Here is a 24,966-nt window from a genome sequence, read left to right on the forward strand (position 1 = left end):
GGGCGCCTGGGTGGCACAGCGGTTAAGCAGCTGCCTTCGGCTCAGGGCGTGATCCCGGCGTTATGGGATCGAGCCCCACATCAGGCTCCTCTGCTATGAGCCTGCTTCTTCCTCTCCCACTCCCCCTGCTTGTGTTCCCTCTCTCGCTGGCTGTCTCTATCTCTGTCAAATAAATAAAAATAAATAAAATCTTTTAAAAAAAAAATCTCCTAACAAAGAATAGCCCATGACCAGATAGCTTCACTGATAAATTCTACAAAACATTTAAAGAACAAATATCAATCCTTCTCAAACTCTTCCCATAACAAAAGAAGAGGGAACACATCCAAACTCATTCTACAAGGCCAGCATTACCTTGATACCAAAGCCAGACAAGGGCACTCAAAAAAAAGAAAAAAAAGAAAGAAAGAAAAAAAAAAGAAAAGAAAAGAAAATTACAGGCTATTATCCCTGATGAACTTAGATGCAAAAATCCTCAATAAAGTATTAGGAAATTCAATTCAACAATACATTAAAAAGATCAAACATATGCCATAATCAAGCGGGATTCATCTCTGGGATGCGAGGATGGTTCAACATTTGCAAACCAATCAATGTGATACACCACATTAACAAAACAAAGAATAAAAATCATGCGATCATCTCAATAGATGCAGAAAAAATATTTGACAAAATTCAACATCCATTCATGATAAAAACTGAAAGAGGGTGATACACACCTCCCACATAATAAAGATGATATATTATAAGCCCACAGCTAACATCATACCCAGTGATAAAATGCTAAAGCTTTTCTTCTAAGATCAGAAACAACACAAGAATGCCCATTCTCACCACTTTTATTTAACCTAGTACTGGTAATCCTAGCCAGAGCAATTAGGCAAGAAAAATAAACAAAGGGCATCAAAATCAGAAAGGAAGAAGTAAAATTTTCTCTAGGTGCACGTAACATATTATATATAGATACCCTAAAAACTTCATTAAAAAATGTTAGATATAATGAGCAATTTCAGTAATGATGCAGGAAACAAAACACACAAAAAACAGTTGCATTTCTATACACCAACAATGAACTATGAAAACAGAAGTTAAGAAAACAATCCCCCTTACTATAGCAGCAGAAAGAATAAAACAGGAATCAGTTACCCAAGGAGGTGGAAGATCTATACTGTAAGACAGTATAGAAATTGAAGAAGACACAAATAAATAGAAAGATAGTCTGTGCTCATGGATTAGAAGAACTAATGCTGTTAAAATGCCCACATTACCAAAAGCAATTTACAGATTCAATGCCATCCCTATCAAAATGTCAATGGCATTTTTCAAAGAAACAATCTACAAAAGACCCTGAATAGCCAAAGCAATCTTGAAAAAGAACAAAGATGGAGGCATCACACTTCCTGATTTCAAACAATCAAGCTCTAGTGATCAAAACAGCATAAAAACAGATACATAGATCAATGAAAAGAATAGAGAGTCCAGAAGTAACCCCCCGCATATATGTACGGCCAATTAATTTTTGACAAAGGAACCAAGAATATGCATTGGGAAAGGACAGCCTCTTCATTAAATGGTGCTGGAAAAACTGGATAGACAAATGCAAAAGAATAAAACTAGACCCCTACCTTATGCCATATACAAATAAAACAGATTAATGACTAGGAAGTAAGATATGAAACCATAAAACTCCTAGAAGAAAACACAGAACGTAAACTCTTTTGACACTGGGCTCAGCAATAATTTCTTTTTTGACACGAAAAGCATAGGCAATAAAATCTAAAATAAACAAGTAGGTCCACATCGAACTGAAAAGCTTTTGTATGACAAAGAAAACCATCAACAAAATAAAAAGACAACCTACAGAATGGGAGAAAATATTTGCAAGCCACATACCCAATAAGGGGTTAATATCAGACATACACAGAACTCACAACTCAGAAGGAAAAAACCCCAAATAAACCAATTTTTTAAAAATGGGGAAAAGGACCTAAATACACATTTTTCCAAAGAAGACCTATATGAATGGCCAACAGATAATATGAAAAGGTGCTCGACTGTACGCTGCTGATTGCCATGTAGACGGGTACAGCCACAAAGGAAAACGGTATGAAGGTTCCTCAAGAAATTAAAAATACAACTGCCATATGATCCAGCAATGCCACTTCTGGGTATATATCCAAAGGAAATAAAATCATTAGCTGTTAAAGAAATATCTGCACTCCCATCTTCAAAGCAGTATTATTCATAACAAAGTATCAAAACAACCTAAGTGTCCATCAGTGGATGAATGGATAAAGAAAATGTAATATACAGATATACAATGAAATATTATTCAACTTTTAAAAAGAAGGAAATCCTTTCATTTGCTACATGGATGAACGTGGACGGCATTATGCTAAGTGAATTAAGACAAAGACAGATAGATATACCACACGGTGTCACTTACACGTGGAATCAAAACAAAAACAAAAACACAAATGGAATTCAGAGAAACAGAGAGTAGAAAAGTGGTTGCCAGGAGACTGGGGTGTAAGGGAAAAAGGAGAGATTGGTAAAAGGGTACAAATTTTCAGTACTGAGACGAATACGGTGTGGAAGTAATGTATAACATGGTGACTATAGCTGATAATTCTAGACTGTATCACTGAAATCTGAAGAGCAGAACTGAAATCATATTCATTCACACACACAACCAACAGTAAACATGTACGCTGATGGATGGATACGTTATTAACTCAATGGGGCCAATCCTTCTACAGTGTATACATATACCAAAGCATCATAAAATCTTACAATTTTATTTGTGAATTATGCTTCAATAAAGCTGGGAGAAAAAAAGAATACATGAAATAACTTAAAGGAAGGCTTCTAAATATCAGTCGGAACAACTGACAATCTTTATATATTTACTTCCAGTGGAGAACTCAGATGATTACTGTCTCAATTATCATATTAAAAAGAATAGAGTTCTAATTAATGTTTTGCCACACTTAGAACTCCTAAACTAATATATGTAATAGAGCATAGCAATAAACTGACAAATGACAAGTCAATATCTAACAAGAAAAATCATGAAGATACTATAAAATGAGCATATTCTTACCCATATACATCAAACTATAAAATGCTAAGGTCTGGTGTTATGATTAAGAATTATAATACTGAATTATATCTGAGCCCGTAACTGATCAAATTTTATATATATTTAAGGAGCAAAGGTTTATCTATTGAGAATCTTATTTGGCAGATATAATTAAATTTTCAAAGGGGTACTAAATTAAATAGCTGTTTTTAGTATATGTAACCAGAAGGTTACTGCAAGGCCATATGATGTGTGCAGATATCAACAAAATAAATTTCAAGAATGAATCCTGGTTCCAAGTCCTCTTAATTTAGATTTTATCAAAGTACTATTTTCCACATTGCTTATTTTTGGGTTAAAGGTAAACCATTAAGATCACTAAAAATAGCATTTTAAAAATATAAGGTATTTCATTATCTCATCCAAATATCAATGTTAAAAGAATGAAGAATAGTATCACAAATTGGAACAAATAAATTTGTAACCTAGATGTTTAAACTTAGCTATATTAATTCTAAAAATGCTCTTGGTTATCAAAATCTCTGTGCCCTTCCCCCTTAATTAATTTAATGAAGTCTAAAAGTATAACTACAACATAATATGAAAAGGAAACAAGTGTGTCTTACCTAGTTACTTTGCAGTTCGACTCAATCAAGTCATTTTCAAAGTCAAGCAGGCTGGAAGGCAGATTATATTCCAACGGGGATGTCAGTCTTTTCAAACGCAACAGACCAACACAAAATTTTGCTCCCATCTCTTCTAATTCTCGAGTACCAATCTGTAAACCCTAAAAATAAAGCAATTTCATACATATAATTAGGATATTTGCTGTCCTCTGGCTGCATCTTATTATAATTACATAAAAGAAATTTATAATTATATTAATAAAATTAAAAGGTATTTTGTATGGGCCTACAACTCAATAAGCACAATGCCTTAACAATATAAGATCATTTTAGGTCACAAAGGAAATGGTCTCAAAAAACCATTTCTAAAATGTCTATTCTCATTCGTTACATGCAAACTATTTTCATTAACACACTAGGAAAAAAAATAAACATTCTGTGGTTATATTACTCTTGGAGTTCATGTGTGAAATTATATCTTTGCAAGACATTGCTAGTATTTCTTGTAATCCACTACTTTGGATGCCAATGTTGAAATACTGTACTGTCAAAATCAAGGCCCTAATTTCTATATCTGAACATTACCATATAGATACACTTTATGATAAAAGAAACTGGTAAATAAAAAAACAACAAAAGAAAGGTAACTATGTCAAAAAAAAAAAAAGAAACAAACAAACAAACAGATCTAGGCCAATGAGGTAGCAGTAAAATTAAGTTCCTATGCTCCACGTCAATTAGGAATCCCATTTCAAATCTGGTCTACTGCAGCAAAATGAAAACTTTACTGCAACTCACTACCCTTTTCTAACTGAGTTTCCCAATAAACAATATAAGACTTATCACAAGTTAAATGTCGCCACATAAAATGATAAAAATGGACTATAAATCAAAACATTGCTTACTGTTTTATTTTCAGATAAAAATGAATCTCTAAAACAAGTGAAATCCTTACACCAACAAAAGTTGCAGGTGACAATGAGAGCACACATCATTTAGAGAAAAGGTATTTTAAAACAGCTTTACGGTGACCACACTAAAAGCACACAGTAACTGAAGAAAATAAATTGTAAAAACCGTTACTTGCCCTACATACAGCACATGCCTTTATAATGTGATTGTTTATTTTTTTAAAGATTTTTTATTTTATATTTGAGAGGAAGGGGGAGGGGCAGAGGGAGAGAATCTTCAAGTAGATTCCCCCTCTGAGCAGGGGGAGCCTGACGTGGGGCTCGATCCCATGACCCATGAGATCATGACCTAAGCTGAAACCAAGAGCCTGACACTCAACTGAGAGCCACTCAGGCGCCCCAACTGACTGATGGTTTAAATAGTTAACCCACCTCCAAATATTCTAAGAAATGTAACCTAACTTTATTAGAACATTCATTTGCCTTCTTAATTTAAAAGCGTTAGAAAGGCTATGACTGTTTCTGAATTAGTTCACAGAAAATAAAAATAAAGATAATTTACAGCCTAAAATTCAGTAATATAAGAACATTTCTTGAGGTGAAGAAAACTGTTTCTTAAAATAACATTAAAAACTCACACACCTTATTAGCTAACAAGTCTAAAAAGTATACATTATGTGTGTAGGGGCAGATAGGAGTATATTGGAATTCTGTACTTTCCACTCAATTCTGCTATGAATCTAAAACTTCTCTTAAAAAAACTAAGTTTATTAACAATAACAAAAAAGCTTATAAAAAGTAAATGTTATGATCACAGAATTTTAGACATTAAAAAAAACTGGCTTGGTAAAAGACATTTCTCTGCATAAGAGTTCTAAACCAACATTAACTCTAATAACTTTTTAGAAAACTGGCCTAACATTTTCTGTTTCAAAATATATTTTAGCTATTTTTTTAAATGTGTTTTTTTAAACGACCAAAGAAATTTACCAAAATACAAATAGAATGTTTTTAAAAATCTGATGAAAGTCTATCAGTAGAATCCAAATATAATAAGAAATCCAAATATAAGAAAGCACTACTGCTATATCCTATAGTTGATTTCAAGGGGCATGCAAACCTCAGTTTCTCTACGTCTTTTCCTGCCCCCAGAGGCTAGTTTCAAAGACACTGATGCTTTAAGTTGCCTTCTCCAGTCTGAGTGCAAAAAGCATCTCTTTAAGAAGTAATTTATAGTCTGTTTCCATAAATCATACAGTCTAAGGGCTTTTTCATCAGAGAAACCTATGGTTTTACACAAAAGTGATTCTCAAGCTTTGTTCTCATCCTACAAACTTACAGAATATGAGACTCTGAGCAAAGCTGTCCACGAGAGCAATGATTAGGAGACGGGGGTTAGGAGCTAGAGTAGTGGTCTAAGACATCTCATCTCTTAGCACCATCATGTCCTTAGTAAATGAGAAGTCACTGTCTTACAGTATCTGAAGAGAATTCAAAAGACATCACATTTTGGAAGAATAATATACTGTGGTCACAACCTAAAATTTAGGGAAGTCACTCAACAGAAAGCACTGAAATTTCATTATGTTCTACTCTAGGAGGCCCCAAAAGTTTGAATGTCAGTTGCAAGATCTATATCGTTTTCTTCCAGTTTGGTACAGATGAAAAAGTCATTACTTAGGCTTTCCAGTTAAGTATAATATGTTGACATTTTTAATACTAACCAATTGGAAAATTTTTAACTCTCTCCAAACAAAGTTACAACCATTTTTAGTGAGGCATAGGAAAATCACTATTAGATTCAGTTTCCTCTTGCCCAAACCAAACCAAACCAAACAGAATGAGGAATAATTAGCATGACACCTAAAAATCTTTCTGTGGCAAGAAACCTGTAATACTTGTTTGTTTGCTCTTGATTATCTAAGCTCTAACTGATTGCCCATTAGGTTCTCAATCTTCCAAATTAAAAAACTCAAAGTCACCTAATATTTTATCAGTCTTTAATTTCAAAAGGAAACTTTAAGCTCCAGTTGTTTGCAATCAAAGTCTATGACACCAGGGGTGCCTGGGTGGTGCAGTCAATTAAGCATCTGACTCTTGGTTTCAGCTCAGGTCTTGATCTCAGGGTCCTAAGATCGAGCCCCCAGGCGGGCTCCAGTGTGGAATCTGCTTAAGATTCTCTCTCTCCCTCTGCCCCTCTCATTTGTGCTCTCGCTCTCTAAAATAATTACATCTTAAAAAAAGTCTATGACACTAGAGAAGAGCAGTCTTAGTAAAGAAAACATTTTAGTGAAGGGATATGCATTTAAAAGTCACACACACACAAAAATCTAAACATATAAAACTTTATAAATAAATGTGTTTATTTCTAAATGCATAAAAATATGCTTACATCCAACAAATTAAAATGACAGAAAATTTTTATTAATAATGTACTACTTGCACAGCTCACTATAAATTACCAATCAGTATTTAAATGTGTACCACAACACGCCTTCTTAAAAATTATGAATGTAGGTAGGCTCAACCAAGATTTCATTAGGACCAAAAGCAAGCTATTTAAGTAGAAAGAAGTAAAAAAGAATTGCATATGATTCAATTCTATTCTTGCAAATTACATATAACTCAGTATAACAAATGTGTCATTTAATATATACTTGAAAATCACCAGCATACTATATGGAAAGGAAGTCCTTAAAATAATTGTTACTGCTCGAAGTCCTGAGATGCTTTACCTTATACTTTCCCTGGTCACAGCCACATAAAGTACTTTCCATGGTGTAGCTTCTCTGTACTCCTATCTCCCTCCAAACTACAACACGAGCCGTGGATTCCTTAGATTTTTCTACGACAAAGCTACAGCTGCTCATGCAAAATGCTGGGGCAATATGGCTCAGTATCTTAGGCAAAGTCTGAAAAGATAAGAATGATAAAATATTTCAAGAAGGGTTTTTTTAAATAATAATTTTTTTTGTTATTTTTAAAAATTTTCGTGAAAGCACAGTGATTAGAGCAGAGCGTGTAGATCTTCTTGCTTTAGATACCCTCCTATTCCAAGCATCAAAATCATTCTTTACTAATTCGGAATTTTCTGCTTTCCTAGATGAACAGTAATCAGAAAACAGAATAGAAGAAAGGATCACATTCATAGCAGCAACCAATAAATGAATGAAAACTATGTTTAAAAATATGAAAAAAAGCCCACGTTTAAAAAACAAAGCAACTTTAGTCATGAAAGATGGCCTGCTAATTAAGAGATTTAACCTTATAAATGTCAATCACCTCTAAATTAATCAATAAAGCAAAGACAATCACAAAGCTATGCCCACAACCTTTTTTTCAACTTCAAATTATTCTCAGGTTCACCTGCAGTGTCTAAATATGGGGGCAGAGCCAGGGAAACTCTGAAAGAAGAGGCTCTGACTAGAAAAATAATCCAACAGATAGTAACCTAATTATATACGTAAGGGAAGTAAAATCGTGGTAACTGTGTAGGAGTACATACATCTCCACAAAGAAAGAGAATTCCCAAACAGAACCAAAGGCAGATGTTAAAATTAGACTGATGAGTGGAGAGAAGACTGATCACTCACTAACTGCTCGCACCCCTGGAGAGCCACTGACAGAAACTAGCTGAAGCCACTCTTCAGTAAGTTCAGGTCTACCTGGATTGTGAATTTAAACTTACAATTAGTAAAATTTCAAAATGAAATTAAAAACACCAAACATGGAAACTTTATTTTTTAAATCTTGGGATAATATTTTTAAAAGATTTAAAAAAAAGACTAAAAAAAACTTTATTTTTTAAATCTTGGGATAAGAAGTCTTTGTAAGCCTCAAAACTCAGAAGTCATTTAAAAAAAAAATTAACAAACATGATGTGAGTTTTAAATTGCCACACACAAACAAAAAAATGTTTCAGTGTATTTGTAATACATGTAAAGAGCAGTTACCTTAAAACAGTAATAATTCGATGACCAGTATAAAAGTAAGCGGAGACTGTGAGAAAAGGCTTTTAAAAGAGAGGGAGAGGTCATAATTGGCCAAACATATGAAAAGATACTCAACCTCATTTATAACTACAGATATGCAAATTAAAGCCATCAGATAGTTTTTCCCTGGCAGAGAAGACAGCATGCTGTAGTAGGAGTGTGGAAACAGCACTGTCCGTCATTATATGGGGCACTGTCAACTTATACAATCTTTACGTAGGACAATCTGGCAATACTAATCAACCAACCACTAACAGGTTGGACTACTAAACAAACAAATTTTGCTACATCTGTACAGTGATAAAAATGCACAGCAATGCACATTGGCTGTGGTGTCAGAATAAAAACAGAACTTCATATGCTACATGTATACACATTTAAGAACGAATATCCTCAGAGGCGAATCTCACAATACACGAGGTAGCAATGATTAGTGAGTGAGAGAAGATGACTTTCACTTACTACTTTTTGTTTCTGGAGTGTTCCCATCTTTTTCTATATAACTCTAATCATTTTATTTATTTGGGAAAGGGGAAGAAGAAAGAGGACACCAAAAAGAAAATGTGCCTTTGAATTTCTGCTCACTGCAGTGCTATGCTACTAAAACTCTTTTGGGAAAATAACTTGGGGTGCTTTGTTTGAGCACAAATACAGTAGGTGTGCCCAAACGGAGAGCACCCAGGACGTGAAGCAATAAGATCTCCTTTCAGGTCTGGGCATACCTCAAAACACACGCGCAGACGCATGGAAACATGGTATGCATGTAACAGATGGCTTTATAAATTGGCACAGGAAGGATGCAATGTTTAATAAATGGTGCTGAGACAACTGGCTATATATGGGAAAACTAAAATTAGATCCCCAACCCTCACACAAGAATAAATTCCCAATAGGTTAAAAATCCAAATATGAAAAGAAAAAATTTTAGAATATTTAACCTGAAAAAATCTTAATCGACAACAAAATAATGGCAAAATGGCAACACTTGCTGAATCTGAGTAGTTTGTTTATGTTAAATTATTTTCTGTAGTGCTATGCATGTTTGAACTCCAAAAACTCCAGACTTATCTGTAATAATTACCCTGTATCCTGCATCTTCCACAATGTCACATGAAGTTGCATTATCATTGGTATGCCATACGGTCTCTTTGATGCTGCAGCCATACATAAATACATTCTTCTTTCGGGAATGGCCATGATAATCACAATAAACCTTGGAAAATACAATATATTTTAAAAATTAAAAAGCTTCAAATTCATATATTGCCAAATAAAGCTAGTTAATACCAAGACCATTAATAGGTCTGTTTCTTTGCCCTTTATATTGTAAGTGAGCCACCATTAAACAAGCAGAATTAATAAAAGTAGTAATATCTAGTTCTGGAAAGGATCTGTGATTAATTCCAAAATGGCTAAATCCTTTCCTGCATCAAGCCACAAGTTCTGCTCTTTCTCATGTATCTACTATTTACCATTTAAAAAATAATAAATTCAATTTTAGTTCAAATCTACAGCAGCAATCATCACTGATCCAAGAGTTGTTAAAACATTTACCTAATTTGAAAGAACATGAAAATGCTTTCATGAAAAACACTATTTAAAAAAGAGTATGATTTCAATTAAGAGCATCATTTTTAAAATGAAAAATGAAGAACAGGTTTGCATTTCAATGCTGTTCCTTCTCTACAGTTTTCCTATCTTTCCCAAAGGAAGATTACCTCATTTAAACCACAATGGGAACATTCTACACAAAAACATTCTGTGGAAAACATATATATACACAGTTTGGTAGTCCCCCACCGTGCCTACACCACTTTTTTCATGTGAATACTGGAGACTTACCTGCTTCAGAGTTGACTAAAGAATTCAGAAATAAGCTTCTACTAGTTTGAGAATTTGGAAGATACATCCTATTACCTTAGTGTTGTTCAAACAGTGAAGTTAAATACCCAAAACTTACAACTACGAGTTACCAATATTCATAATCAAAAAAGACAAAAGTAAGAAGCTCATGGGAACTATAAAAATTAAACCTGATGAAATAAGAATATGGATATACTGTATTAATTTGACACCATAAAACACTGATATTATGTAATTGATAACAGAAGTAGTTAATAGAAGATATTTTAAAGAAACTGCTTTTGCAATTAACACTTAACTTTTATAACCATAAAATACTGAGTTGTTAATTAACAAAATCATTTCTTTGACTAAAAGGAGTACAAATACTTACCAGCGGTAAATGCTTCACAGCAGCCAGGTATTGTAGCAGCCCCTTAGCATGGTAAATTGTAGGATGTAAATCTGGATTTGGACTTTGCCACTGTCTGTTCAGATCCTCTCCACTTAAAGAACAGCGGTGACTACACATATGTAAACACAACCACAAACATTAGTACTGATGAACTCTTACTTATATTTAATTTTATGATTCTACTGCAATAACTATTTCCAGTAAACACACTAGTCATTAAATAAACACTTATTAAGTATTTTCTTTGTGTAAGATCTTGTGTTACAGCATTTAACTTGGTAAGTTTTCAGATACTTAGGCCAACATGTTCCAGCTATTGGAAAAAAACTTAGGGGCGCCTGGGTGGCTCAGTCTGTTGAGCCTCTAACTCTTCATTTCGGCTCAGGTCATGATCTCAGGGTGTTAAGATTGAGCTTGAAGCAGGGCTCTGTGCTCAGTGGGGAGTCTGCTTGAGATTCTCTCTCCCTCTTCCTCTGCCCTTCCCTCTGCTCTCACACTCGCTCTTTCTAACAAAAAATAAATAAATAAATAAATAAATAAATAAATAAATAAATAAATAAATAAAATCTTAAAAAAAGAAAAAATTAATTCTCAATTCTGGGGTCTTATTTCATGCTCTATAAAACTGATTAATGGTCATATTTTCCATTCTGACTATATAATAATTTGTTATATACTAATATCCTGTACTTTGATTATATTAGTTATTATGTAAAAGTGCTATCTGAGGGGCACCTGGGTGGCTCAGCTGGTTAAGCATCTGACTCTTGATCTTAGCTTGGCTGTTGATCTCGGGGCTGTGAGTTCTGGCCCCGCGTTGGGCTCCAGACAGGCCAAGGAGCCTACTTAAAAAAAAAAAAAAAAAAAAAAAAAAAAAAAAAAAAAAAAAAAGAAAAGAAAAGAAAGAAAGAAAAGAGAGTGCTATCTGAGCTGGGCACTCCTAAAAAAGAGAAATATATGAAAAGTTTACATTCTTGCAAAAGTTCAAATGTATTTTCATTTAATTGCAGGTATTACATAAAGCAATTGAGCAAAAATTTAAGCAAACTATCAGATGGTGATAACAGAAATGTAAATAGAATTCTAACTGGTTAATATGTTTCTGAATTAAAACCAGTCATAAAAATCTCATTTTAATTCCATAACACACTACTTAAAAGGAAATTATTCTAGCTTTTTCATTCAAAAATTTCCTAAAATATGAGAAATATCCATGCTATCTTTATTGAATAAATAAAATATGGTATCCTCAGCTTTGCAGATGCTCATAACAGCAAGTCCAAATTCCCATCTTTCAGAAACAGAGACCTTTCCTAATTCCCACAAAAAAATAAAACTGCACTAACTGTAAGCCATCTAAACTTAAAAAGAAGTTATCTTCTAGTATTGCCAGTCTAAAGACTTCCTTCTGTCAAAACCACACCTCTTACTGTCAGGAAGAGGTCAGCAGATAGAGCCAATCCCTATCAGTGGAAAGAGATCCCAGAAGATTCTAAATCTTGAACAACCCAAGATCATGCCACTGACAAACAAACAAAAAGGAATATAACAGGATATGTTAAAAATCTTTCTCATATCCTGACACTGATTTTTCTAAAACAATTCAAGCAAGACATACATTTTATGAAATCATATTCTCATGGAATACAGAATTTCTCAAAATATCATACTGATATATAAAATGTATTTTCCTTTAAAAATTCATCTTAGATGACTTCCCCACCAACAACTTCTTTGTTCTAGAAAAATCACTCAATTTGTTTTCCAAATTAAGTTGGACGCTATTATTTTGACCAGTTTATATGGGACAGCCACAACGTCTATAGCATTTCTGTAATGTTTGTTTCACTTACTTTCCATTGATGACACCATCTGGATTTAGCATAGGGACAATTTTAAAAATATAGGATTCTCGTAGGCTCTGGGCAGTAGGGTTATTACTCATGAGGTACTCCAATGTTCCCTTCATTACCCAACTTGCATTAGTTTCTCCAGGATGTACCCGAGCAGATAAGAAAACGTAAGGGCGGTTTCCTAAAGTACACATAAAATGTCAAATTAAAATGAACAGAATTTATATGATGTTTGACTTTGGGGACTTGGAAATATTTCTATTCAATTGTGAATTCTGATATACATTCATAGCAACACTCCCTGTGCACCGACTACATACAAGAGTGCAACCAGGCCCTATAGAGAAAACATACAAAACCCATATAAGCCATGTCCTAAAGGAGTTCACAGTATGAACATAACACAATAAATAGTATTTGAGTCACTTATTTCCCAATAATTAATCTGACATATAAAACTAGTTCTTTTATATAATCTTGTTTTTTATAAAGAACAAGTAGTTGGGGAAGCTTTAAATATAAATTTATTTTTCATAAAGTCATGGGGGAAAAAGTGAAAATGTCATTTTACCCATTTTATAGTTGCTATAATAAGCACAAATAAAATAAGGTATAGCTGTTCAGAGATTTAGAGAGGCAAATTTTTCACTATACATTTAGATATACAGGTCTACAATATAACCACTCAGCCCACCTGCTCATATTTTCATGCATAGCAAGCTCTTTCTCTTACCTAAAAATACTTAATCTTCTTATCAAAATTACACCAGTTTTCTTATTTTTTCTATTATAGCCGTACATCTGAGACAACTTTAAAAATATAGCAGGGGAAAACAAGTAGCTATTCAGTGCTAGCATCAAAGCATTTGATAGGTTTCTGGTGGTTTTATTTATAAATTAAATTATTTTATTAGTTTAATAAACTAATCTTAATGAAATTAGTTTGTTGTAAATTTTTAAATTTTTAATAAAATTAGTTTACTGTAAATTTTTAATTGTAAAATTTAAATTTTAAACATTTAAAATTTAAATTTAATTTTAAAAATTTAAATTTAAATTTTTAAATGTTTTAACAGTTCATGTATTATTACATGATGTTATTACAAATGTTAAAACATTTTGTTGTATTATAGTTTGGGTAGGACTTCTAAGGATAAGAACTACAGAATATTCATTATGAGAGAGACCTCAGAGATAATCTCACATAACTCCCCCATTTTCGAAACGAGGAAAATGGCCGAAGGGCTAAGCAGTAGGACCACCAAGACCAGAACCCAAGACTTCTGATGCCTATACCTAGTACTGTTGCCCTTACAAAATATATATGAAGCAAAGAAAGTAAGAATAACTGGTATTTTGAGTGAAGAAGACAGACTTACTGAATTGACAGATATGTTCATAATAATTAGACTCTGGCATTGCTGTTATAGTCACCAAGGGACAGGTGTTTCCAGACAGGGTTTCACATAACACATCTTTTCGAAAATAGATTTGCTGAGGATTGTGTGCTGATTCCAATTTTTGAAGGTGCATCTTGATAAAAATTTAAAAGCAAAGTATACAATCATTTAAAAACTCCCTAGGATAAATAAAAATAAATGCATCCAGATCTCCATATAACGAAAAGTGAATCAGATTCCTAATTCCTTCTCTGAAACCCTCAGGGAGCCAGATGTAGTCCAAACATCAGTTATTTGGGGCAGTTGAGAAAGGGGATAGATACAGTGCATATATCATTAATTCTGCAATACCCCAGTGGGGCCAGCGGCAGCAGCCTGTAATAAGTACATTATTATTTCTGCAGCAAAACATACGAGGAGTCACTCAAAGTGGAATCAACATTCTAAATAAGCTCACATCAATTCAGGCCAGGCTTTGCTGCCAAATGGGCTAAGAGAAAGTTTTTGGTTTTCAAAGCTCTCTGAAATTTGAAATTATAAAAATGACTATAGACCTGCAGAATGAAATATGTAGCACAGATTTTAACTTTTCCTTATTATAGATTAATTCAGGCTCATTGTAAAATGCCTAGAAGACACAGAAAGTACAAAGAAAAAATGTAAAACATCCATAACTGCATCACCTAGATTACTACTAACAAATGCCAATGTAACCTGCTTTTATCACTTACTAATTTATACACACACACTCATAATTATGAACACTATATCATATCACTCAATAGGTCAATTACAGGTCTTTTGAAAACACAAGTTTTAATGGTTTTAGTATATGGTTATACCACACATAAATCATTTAATCCCTTATTTTAAGATACTTAGTTGGTTTCCAAACTTTTGCCTGTTTGTTCACATAATCACAATTTACTATATGGTCACGATTTCTGTGCAGGAAACTGTGCCCAGCATTGGGGATGTAACAGTGAATGAATAGACCCTACCTTTGGGAAAATGTATACAGAGTGCTGTGAGAGCCTGTGATCAGGGGTGGGGAGCCTAGCTGAATCCGGACAGTGAGGAAAGTTCTCCTAAAAGAAGTCCCATTCAAACCGAGATCCAAAGTCTGAGTGAGGAGGGCAGAGGGGAGTGCTGCAGACAGAAGGGAGGTATATGGGAAGACCAGCACAAAAGAAAGAGGAAGGGCATATTAAGGAAATGATAAAGATGCCCTGCAGCCAGACCAGGAAGGGTAAGAAACAGAGTTAGCACAAACTGAAGAGCCTCATAGGCCATTCTTTCACAAGGCACAGCATATTTATGTATGGCTGGTAACTGAGATAGAAAAGTGACATGTGGATGACCTTAACAAAAAATGAACAGGCATATATTTTACTGTGAATTAATACCACAAACATTAACTTAGGATGAGGATAAACTTTAAAGAGTGAGTTACTTTAAAGTCCATTTAAAGATAAATATTAAGTATATAAATAGTTCAAACAGTACGTGGGTATGGCAAAAATTGTGAAAAATAGTAGAGAAATGATGATATGAACCATGGTAAGAATTTCAGATTTCATAAAAATGGCAAGAGAAATCACTAAGGAGTTTTAAAAAGAAGATTTATGGGAACAGATCCTCCCATCAAGGAGCCCTCCTGCTAAAATGAAGAGGAGAGGGGATAGTAGTGAATTTCAGAACACCAGTGAGAAGAGGTGGCAGAAGTCCAGGGGAGAGGCAGCGGTTTGCCTGCAAAGGTCATGGTAGCGGCATTGGAAAAAAGGAGGAGAATTCAAAATACATTAAAAAGATAACGTCAGTAAAGAACAATAATATATAACCCTGTGAATAATAGCACTATATATTCTGATGCTATGTTATTTGGCACAGAAGGATAACTGGTAATACCTTTATTGTAAGTTGTAACCTTTATTAAAATAAAGTCAGCCACGCTGAATGTTCTCAGCCTCGCTATCTCTTCAGTTCAGTACAGTATGTTTTTCTTTCCTTTTCCCCTAATAATTTGGAAGCTTGTTTCTAAATCACAGTGTTCCAATTTCTTTCTGGGTAAACTGATGATGCCTCTATGATCTTTGATCATTAGGACAGACATTCTGTACTGAGAAAAAAATCTACCACAGTAATTACTCGAATTCATTTTTGTTTTGTTTTACAATGCAAATACTCAAATATCTCAAAAGAACCCACACAAAACACCTATACCCTAAATTCTAAAGAATCTGGATCTAGAACTCCACATCGAACCACTAAAAGAAATGAATTTCCTAAAGAAAAACTTACACATTTTTCTATTGTAAATTTTCTGAGATTCAATGCCTCTCATTTAAACCAGTGGAAATCTCACCTAGTTAAAATGTGTCAATCATGGAGAACTACAGATTTCTACACAAAGATGAGAGTAAAAATCTTTTCAAATTTCTTTAGTATTTCTACTAAATAAAAATAAAGACTACATTCCCTTTTCACTCCTTTTAATGTTTTCAACAAGTACTGTGTTATTTTCTAAAATATTCAGCACTGGATTTTTTTTCTCATCTTATTAAGATATTTCATTAAAACCATTTTCTCCAATTACCTGACACATGCATATCGCACAATAACTGCCATAACACAACTTAATGAATTCTCACCTGTAAAGTTGAATATGTGTATGGATAGTGATAAGCAAAGTAGCAAACATCATCTTTATGTGGAAAACTGACAGTGAATGTAATTGTATAGTAGGATTTTCCCTTTTGCCCACCTGCAGCAACTGAACTTCTTGAGAAGTGATTTCTGCAATAGAAAAGCACAAAACATAATTATTTTTTCCACACAAAAGTTCTGATTTTCCTTACTACTTTTTTAAACAGAACTTCGGAGCGGGGAGCCCACACAGTTTATAAAAAGTTCAGCTTAAATATTCTATAAAAATTGGACTTGGTGCTAACGAAGCAGTTGATTGCTATCAGCCGACATTAGTTTTCACCTCTGGATTTACTATTAAATGGAGTTGAGACTCTACACATCAATACAAAGTTTAGAACCTAATTCCTCGTTAGCCATACACATCACTGGATCTCAGCAATTACCATCAATGACTGCTACCACCACTAGATGAAAGGCTAATGGCCGCCTTTCAGGTGGATGGATCAGAGGACAATAAATTCACTATCAATTTTAAGATTACCAAAAAAGAAATAACTAGATGCGATGTGTTTCCTGATGTGATGCAACAGGAATTCACTGCACCACCTATGAAGTATTCTTGCCAAAAATCAAACCTGAAGTTGATCAAGCTTCTAGATCTAACTACTATTTTACAGGAAATCAGTGAGATAGAAGAATTCATTATCACCACAGGGATGCAACCAGCAAACCCCAAAATGTGGAAAATCTTGCATGACAAATGACCCAGTTTCTTCAACAAATAAAGGAGAAATAGCAGGTAAAAAAAGGAAACCTACATATTAAAGGAGACTTAAGGGACATATCAACAAAAATCAAATGCAATGTGTGGCCTTGGTTGGTTGGATTAAAACAAGCCAACTATAATACAACACTTATGAGGGGCTCCTGGGTGGCTCAGTCTGTTAAGTGCCTGCCTTCGGCTCAGGTCATGATCTTGGGGTCCCAGGATCAAGCCCCTGGGACGAAGCCCCGTGTCAGGCTCCCCACTGAGCAAGGAGCCCAATTCTCCCTCTGCCCTTCCCCCCTGCTCATGCTTGCTCTCTCTCATGCTCTGTCTCTCTCTAAAATAAATAAATAAAATCTTAAAAAAAACACCAAAAGACAGCTGGGGAAGTCTGAACAATGACTGGTATTTTATCATTTTAAGGAATTTACTTAGGTGTGATAATAGCATTATGGTTAGACTGTCTTTAAAAATCTCTAAAAGACAAAGATCTTTGAAGTATTTATCAATAAATACGATATATGGAAATGCTTTTAAAAATTCAGTGTGCTTACACCAGTTAGAATGGCAAAAATTGACAAGGCAAGAAACAACAAATGTTGGAGAGGATGTGGAGACAGGGGAACCCTCTTACACTGTTGGTTGGTACAGCCACTTTGGAAAACAGTGTGGAGGTCCCTCAAAAAGTTAAAAACAGAGCTACCCTATGACTCAGCAATTGCACTACTGGGTATTTACCCCAAAGATACAGACGTAGTGAAGAGAAGGGCCCTATGGACCCCACCGTTCATAGCAGCATTGTTCACAATAGCTAAATTGTGGAAGAAGCCAAGATGCCCTTCAACAGACAAACAGATAAAGAAGATGTGGTCCATATATATAATGGAATATCATCCAACCATCAGAAAGAACAATTACCCAACATTTGCAGCAACATGGACGGGACTGGAGGAGATTATGCTAAGTGAAATAAGTCAAGCAGAGAAAGACAATTATCATATGGTTTCTCTCATCTATGGAACATAAGAAATAGCAGGGAGATAGGTAGGAGAAGCAAGGGAAGAATGAAGGGGGGGTAAACAGAAGCAGGAATGAACCATGAGACACTATGGACTCTGGGAAACAAACTGAGGGCTTCAGAGGGGAGGAGGGTGGGGATTGGGATAGGCCGGTGATGGGTATTAAGGAGGGCACGAATTGCATGGAACACTGGGTGTTATAAGCAAACAATGAATCATGGAACACTACATCAAAAACTAATGATGTACTGTATGGTGACTAACATAATAAAAAATTTAAAAATAAAAAAAAAAATAAAAATAAATAAATAAATAAAAATTCAGTGTGGAGGTAGGGGTGAAAGTATTCCTAAAACAAAGCTAAAGATGTGCTGATAATTGCTGAAACTGCATGTTGAATAGATGTGGTCTCATTATCCTATTACCTGCTTTTGTAAATGTTCGAAGATTTCCCTAATTAAAAGTTCTTAAAACTACACATTACTTTTCAGACTTTAAATATCACTGACATTTGATGGCCTAATAGTACCTTGTCTATCAACCTAATTTCTAAAATTTCAAATCATCTTATATTATTTAAGTCATGAACTGAAGAAAATCCACGACCAACAGTTTATTTACTTGCTCGCACATACACATGCACGATATTCTCAAACTGGTATTGTCTTCATTAACGTAGCCGTCATATCTTGAATACTCAGTGACAAGGTGCTATGGGTTGAGGAAAACACAAAGTAAGTTCCAGAACTTTTGGCCAACCCTTTTCTCCCCTAAGTTTAACATCTAATTGGAGAGGTATTGATAATACCACATTATAGCTATATGGTAGTCTGGAAGTTATATTCTCTCAAAGACTGGTGGAAGTGGTTTTATTCCCATCGCGCAGACAAAGAAGCACTGAAAAGACTTGGCTGACATGAAAAGTTAAGACACAAGCAAAGACAGAAGATTTTAATCCTATCTGGATTTCAGGCTTCAGGAAAGCAACTAGGATAGTGCTTGTTACATAGAAAATAGTTAATAAACATTTGTAGAATTGACCTGAATTCCAGTTCCAAGTCTGGAAGTAGCCAAAAGAAAAAACAAAAACGAAAGTAAACAAATGAAAATCCTTGCCATCACCCCTTACCCAAAACACAACCACCACCTGTCATGTTACAAAAAGAAAACCATTCATTGACAATTTCTATTCCAACTTTATGAGAAAGAGATAAATAAGAGTATTTTTATGTTAACCTACCGTTAAAAGAAATACAAAATGTATTCAGGCACAGATGAACTGCGCACCATCTTATATTTCTAGTCCTCATTTACTTCTTACTTTGCTATTATAAGTAGGGGGAAAACCCTGCGGAGATGAATTCTAGGAAACACTGTTGTTCTCAGAAAGTAACAGCACTTAAGAGCTAGGTTTTTCCAAAGCCATGTCTTAAACCAATAAAAACAGCTTAATTTCAGAAGTCTTCTGATTAAAAAAGGAACATTAGAGCTAGTTAAGCACAATATAAAAATCCAAAATCCACTGAACAAAAATGTCAGGTTAAGATTAGTAACAGAGAAAAGACAGGGATGTCAAATGCATTCGGTGGAGGAAGTTATCTAGGAACATGCATGCAAAAACACTAAAAATGGGAAGCAAGGTATATAATCCCAGATTACTTAGACGCAAAGTTGAAGAATAATCCAATCATTCCAATGAAGCAATAAATGATTTCAAGCACTTATTTCTGACTCGATAAGTAGATGGCCTATTTGAGGTCAAGTTGAACTGTATAGGCTGCTATAATGTAACTTCGGAACACATCACCACCTAAAATATCCTGGAAATTCAAATCGAGTAAATACTTGCATGCAAAAGAGAAAAGATAAGAACTGCACTTAATATCATCAGAATAACAAAAAGGCACTGCTAATTATTTCCTAGAATTCCTAATTTCAGTTTTATTTAATGAAGTTTCCAGAGTCTTTTTAAAGCTAAAAAAGTTGAGGACACATACCTATCTGAGTGATGAAGATAAGATCTGGACTAAGTCTGTCTTTAAGACACATTTTATTTCCACTAAATATACCACTCCAATAAATCTCCAATTTTAAAGGACTCTGTTAGAGGTAACAGTACAGCATTATCACCACAGTTCAAATAATGCAATAATGACTGTACTTTCTAATTTTCAAATTGAAACAGAATGAAGTTAAGATCCCCTTCTGTCAGCTGATGTCCTATTATTCTTAGAATACTTACTTATAGTAACAAATGTCAGTTCCCACACGAATCCACCAGGGTCTGGCGTTTAATGCTTCCTGAACCGAATACATGAGTGGTTGCATACCTTTGACAGAGAAATAGGAAAAAAAAGGGAAAAAAAAATATTTTCAGAGTTTCTGAGTTAAAAATTAATCATGCCATTATAGACAGCACCAAATGTTCAGGAAAGCTAAAAGCAAATAGATTGCAGTTTTTAGTATGAATAAAAAAATATGAGATATTTCTTTAAAATCTCCTCTAAGTCAATCAATAATATGCTTTTAATCCCAGTTTACCTAAAATGGGATTACAACTTTAATGAGTGAAAAGTTATCAAACTTTATTAATTGATCTCTATAGGAGATCAAGTAAAAATAATACGTAAAATGTATTCCTTGGAACAAGTCCGAGTCAAAAAATATATAAAGAAATAGTATATAATCAAACTTCTAACTCTCCAAGGATTCCCATCTACACTGAGGTTAAGGAGAAAAATGTCACGAAAATGTCAAGATTGTTTTCTTCTTCAAACTTCTCCATACAAATATGTGCTTATAGTGGGGAGGAGGTGAGAGACTATTAACAAAAACAGGATTAAATACATAGCGTATTTTCTTAGGTAGTTTCAGAAATATACTCTACATATGAACTTTAATACTATCTTATCCAATTTCACAAAATAGTACACTAGGCTTCTAACTGGAATTAATGAAATTCCTATGTTAATTTTAGACATGTTGACAATTATATTAAGATCTACTTTGACTTTCCTAAAGATAAGAATAATTTTCATTTTCTTGCTACGTAACCATTTTGTTAAATTTACCTCTGAGTATTTTTGTTAGTCTTTAGGAGTCTCCTGGGTCTTCTACATAGGAAAATCATGTAATTTGTAATTCAAAGTATTTTACCTCCTCTTTTAGGGTATCAGTTATTTCATTTTCTACTTTTATTGTATTAGAGAAATGAAACAACCTCAAAAATGATTCTGAATATGGTGGTAAGAAAACAAACAACTCTGCCTTGTTTTTAATTTTAATCAAAATGTTTTGCCATTCAATGAAACATTTGCCAACTTTTTTTGTATATCAACTGTACCATTTTTAATAAAAAGAGCTAATGCTGAATAATTTCTATGTGCCAGACACTGCTCTTAGGATTTTTACACGTGTTAATTCATTAAATCCTCACAACATCCCTCTGTGGCAGGTGCTATGATTACTCCCATAACTAGAGTAGTTTCTTCCACAAGTTTTATTGCACTCAAGTATTTTAATTATTTTATCAAACGCCTCTTCAGCACCCACTACTAGAATCACATGGCTTTTCTCCTTTAATCTGCTGAAGCAGTAACTTATGTGGATAGGTTTCCTAGTGTGAACTAAGCTTGCATTTCAAGAAAATGCTATTCTTTCACTAGTATGTAATTATATTAGCTAAAATCTCATTTAGAGTTTCTGCATTTAAAAACTGGCCCTTTTTAAAAAAATTACCAAGTATCGGTATAAGATTATAACAGCTTCAGAAAAATATACTGAGAAGCTATCCATTATTTATTGGAATAAATAAAAGTATAACTTATTTTTTAAAAGATAAATGTAATTCAGCTGAAATGCCATCTAAATAAGGTGACTAATACATTTTTTAAAAGATTTTATTTATGTGAGAGAGAGAAAGAACAGCAGTGGGGGGAGGAGCAGAGGGAGAGAGAGTAGACTCCCCGCTGAGCAGGGAGCCTGAGGCAGGGCCAGATCCCAGGAACCTGAGATCATGACAGGAGCAGAAAGCAGACACTTAACCAACTGAGCCATTCAAGCTCCCCTAAATACATTTTTATTTTCCTTTTAAAAGTTATAGTCTGTTCAGAATCTCTACTCTTTATTAATCAGTTCTGGCATTTTTATTTCTATCATTATTTTCAGCATTTTTAAAAATTCATTCTCTTCCTTTTGGTTTATTTTTTTGTTTTTCTACTGTCTTGAGTACTTAGTTCACTTACGTTCAGTCTTTTTTATTTTAAATAATGCAAGTTATTAAAGGCTTTCAATTTCCCTCCAGCTACCAGTTTAGTTATGTCCCATAAGTCTATAAAGCGTCCTCTTCTGAAGTCCTTTCCACATCAGAGCTATTCAGTTGAATTCTACCACAATGGACATGTTCTACATCTACAGTGTCCCAGCTGGCAGCAACTTCTGGCTATTAAGGACAGGAGATGGGCCCAGCACCACTAAAATGACAGAATTTTTAACTTTAAATTAACTTAAATTTAAATAGCCACATGTGTGTGCTGCGCAGCATGGTTCCAATGATTTGAAACACCAATTTTAAATTTTCAGATTTTTTTTTATAGAAAGAACTTTATATTTCCAAGTACCCACTTTTTGTCCAACTTTTTGTTGATTTCCACTAATACTCTGAATCACAATGAAATCTGTAAAATCTGGGTTTTTTAAAAATCACCAGTAAGTTGTGCCTGTAACAAAACATACTAAAAGTTTTATATGTTTCATGAACATAAGGAAGATACCTTCTTGCACTCTTTCTATAAAGCAGAATGTAAAATATGAAAAACAACAGTACTTATATTCTGATTCTGTAAGTACAGTTCTCTGCATGCCCCCCCCCCAAAATAAAGTACTTCCAGGGTCAAGTTCAAATGGATTCTTTCATACACTTCATCAAATACTCCAACTCATGTGACATCTTGTTTCATTTACATTTGTAGTGTGACTTTTTTTTTACAGTTCTTCTGTTTTATCCTTCTGTGGGAGAAGATACATAGGACTTCTGTCCCATGTTCCTAGTATTTCTCAGTTTCATAATCATATTATATCATACCATTTCTTCAGACCATTTTGATTTTTTTAAGGCATAATTCTAGGATCCCACTAACTTCTAATTCTAATTTGGATGAGTTGCTTTTTAGAAATGCTCCTCTGGGGCTCCTGGGTGGCTCAATCATTAAGCATCTGCCTTCGGCTCAGGGCGTGATCCCAGCGTTCTGGGATCGAGCCCCACAACAGGCTCCTCCACCGGGAGCCTGCTTTTTCCTCTCCCACTCCCCCTGCTTGTGTTCCCTCTCTCACTGGCTGTCTCTCTCTCTCTCTCTGTCAAATAAATAAATAGAATCTTAAGAAAAAAAAAAAAGAAAGAAAAAAGAAATGCTCCTCAGCTTTCATCCTGTTCACACTGGAATCCTAGATTAGTTCCACCATATTCTCCCATCTCAGACCTTACATCTCACTCTCAGTCGGCTGGAACACATCTTCAAATATTCTCAAAATAGAATCCTAATGAGTCCAAAAGTCAATGTTGTTGATTATATTATTCAAATTTTCTATATCATTTATGTTTCGTATTCTTGATACGTTAAATTCTGCAAGGGGTATTTTAAATTCTTACAATAGCTGGTCTTCTAATTAAGTTGTATTTCTTGGAGCTTTTGTTTGTTCTATATGGATGCCCTGTGGTTATGGCTGCTGTTGTATTATGTAAAGGTTTGTGTTCTACACAGCAAAGGAGATCAAGGACAAAACGAAAAGGCAACCTACCAATTGGGAGAAAATATTTGCAAATCATGTACTTAATAAGGGGTTAATATCTAAAATATATAAAGAACTCATACAACTCAATAGAAAAAAACATCCCGATTAAAAAATGGGCAGCCATAAAAAAGAAGGAAATCTTGCCATCTGCAACATGAATGGACCTTGAGGGCATTATTCTGACTGAAATAAGTCAGAGAAAGAAAAATACCATATGATCTCATGTGTAGAACCTAAAAAAAAAAAAAATCTCAGAGAACGGATCGGTAAGGCAGGGAGCGAGCAGAAACAGAGGTGGGCAAAACAATGAAAGTGGTCAAAAGATACAAACTGCCAGTTACAAAATAAGCAAGGCTGGGGAATGTAATGTCCAGCATGATGACTACAGTTAACATATATACTATATTGTACAACTGAAAGTTAAGTCAGTAGATCTTCAAAGTTCTCATCACAAGAAAAAAACTTTGTAACTGTGTGGCGACAAATGTTAACTAGACTTTTTGAGGGGATCATTTCAAAATATATACAACTATTGAAGCATTATGCTATACATCTGAAACTAATATAAGGTTTTATGTCAATTATACCTCAATTTAAAAAATGTTTGTGATTGGGGCACCT

General features: G+C 34.2%; 1 protein-coding gene across 4 annotated transcripts in view; it reads right to left on the reverse strand.

Annotated features, from left to right (window-relative positions):
* AGTPBP1 (ATP/GTP binding protein 1) overlaps positions 1–24,966 on the reverse strand; it is a 154,786-nt gene that overhangs the window by 14,034 nt on the left and 115,786 nt on the right. For all 4 annotated transcript variants that reach the window (XM_034647440.1, XM_034647437.1, XM_034647438.1 and 1 more), the window contains 8 exons: positions 20,798–20,885; positions 16,773–16,917; positions 14,101–14,254; positions 12,722–12,902; positions 10,848–10,977; positions 9,693–9,824; positions 7,355–7,531; positions 3,709–3,869 (listed from right to left, as the gene is read on the reverse strand). In XM_034647440.1, the coding sequence (XP_034503331.1) occupies positions 3,709–3,869; positions 7,355–7,531; positions 9,693–9,824; positions 10,848–10,977; positions 12,722–12,902; positions 14,101–14,254; positions 16,773–16,917; positions 20,798–20,885 (1,168 nt within the window). The remainder of the gene's footprint in view (positions 1–3,708; positions 3,870–7,354; positions 7,532–9,692; positions 9,825–10,847; positions 10,978–12,721; positions 12,903–14,100; positions 14,255–16,772; positions 16,918–20,797; positions 20,886–24,966) is intronic.

This window comes from Ailuropoda melanoleuca, chromosome 17 (assembly GCF_002007445.2).
Source record: "Ailuropoda melanoleuca isolate Jingjing chromosome 17, ASM200744v2, whole genome shotgun sequence".
In the NCBI taxonomy this organism is placed as follows: Eukaryota; Metazoa; Chordata; class Mammalia; order Carnivora; family Ursidae; genus Ailuropoda; species Ailuropoda melanoleuca.